Source organism: Sinocyclocheilus anshuiensis, unplaced genomic scaffold, assembly GCF_001515605.1.
Source record: "Sinocyclocheilus anshuiensis isolate Anshui unplaced genomic scaffold, SAMN03320099.WGS_v1.1 scaffold179, whole genome shotgun sequence".
NCBI classification, from domain to species: Eukaryota; Metazoa; Chordata; class Actinopteri; order Cypriniformes; family Cyprinidae; genus Sinocyclocheilus; species Sinocyclocheilus anshuiensis.
Genome location: NW_015549577.1, coordinates 1,417,155 through 1,417,597, shown reverse-complemented (window position 1 = coordinate 1,417,597; position 443 = coordinate 1,417,155). Strand labels below are relative to the sequence as shown.

The 443-nt window shown below is 33.0% G+C and overlaps 1 protein-coding gene across 1 annotated transcript in view; it reads left to right on the top strand.

Moving 5' to 3' along the window:
• The window catches only part of LOC107657497 (signal transducer and activator of transcription 4-like), a 19,662-nt gene that overhangs the window by 17,029 nt on the left and 2,190 nt on the right, over window positions 1–443 (top strand). Inside the window, exons 22-23 of the mRNA XM_016445600.1 lie at window positions 38–83; window positions 203–305. Coding sequence (XP_016301086.1) covers window positions 38–83; window positions 203–305 — 149 coding nt within the window. The remainder of the gene's footprint in view (window positions 1–37; window positions 84–202; window positions 306–443) is intronic.

Below are 443 nucleotides of genomic sequence, written 5' to 3'. Positions count from 1 at the left end.
GTGCTTTTTTTTTTTTTTTTTTTTTTGTCTTTCACAGTTTGTCCTTACATTCAGACACAGTTAGTTCCAATTTCCCATCGGAAGTGAGTATCTTAATTTCTTTCACGACAAGATTTAATTTTGTAATTTGTTTCTTCCGTGTGTTGCATGATTGTATGAACTGAAATTTTTTTTCTCTCTCTTCAATGTCCTCAATTCTCAGTGGTCCAGTCCAAAATGCATGTTCCTCTCCTGAACCCCCCATGTCTCCTGGAATGTTTGAAATTATCACCCAACACCTCAGTCCCTTTGAGTTTGAAAGCGCTGTAAGTAACATTTTTAAAGGAGTCATATGATGCTATTTTAAAGATCATTATTTTGTGTATTTGGTATAACAGAATATGTTGACATGCTTTAATGTTCAAAAAACACATTATTTTTCAAATACTGTACATTATTGTAGG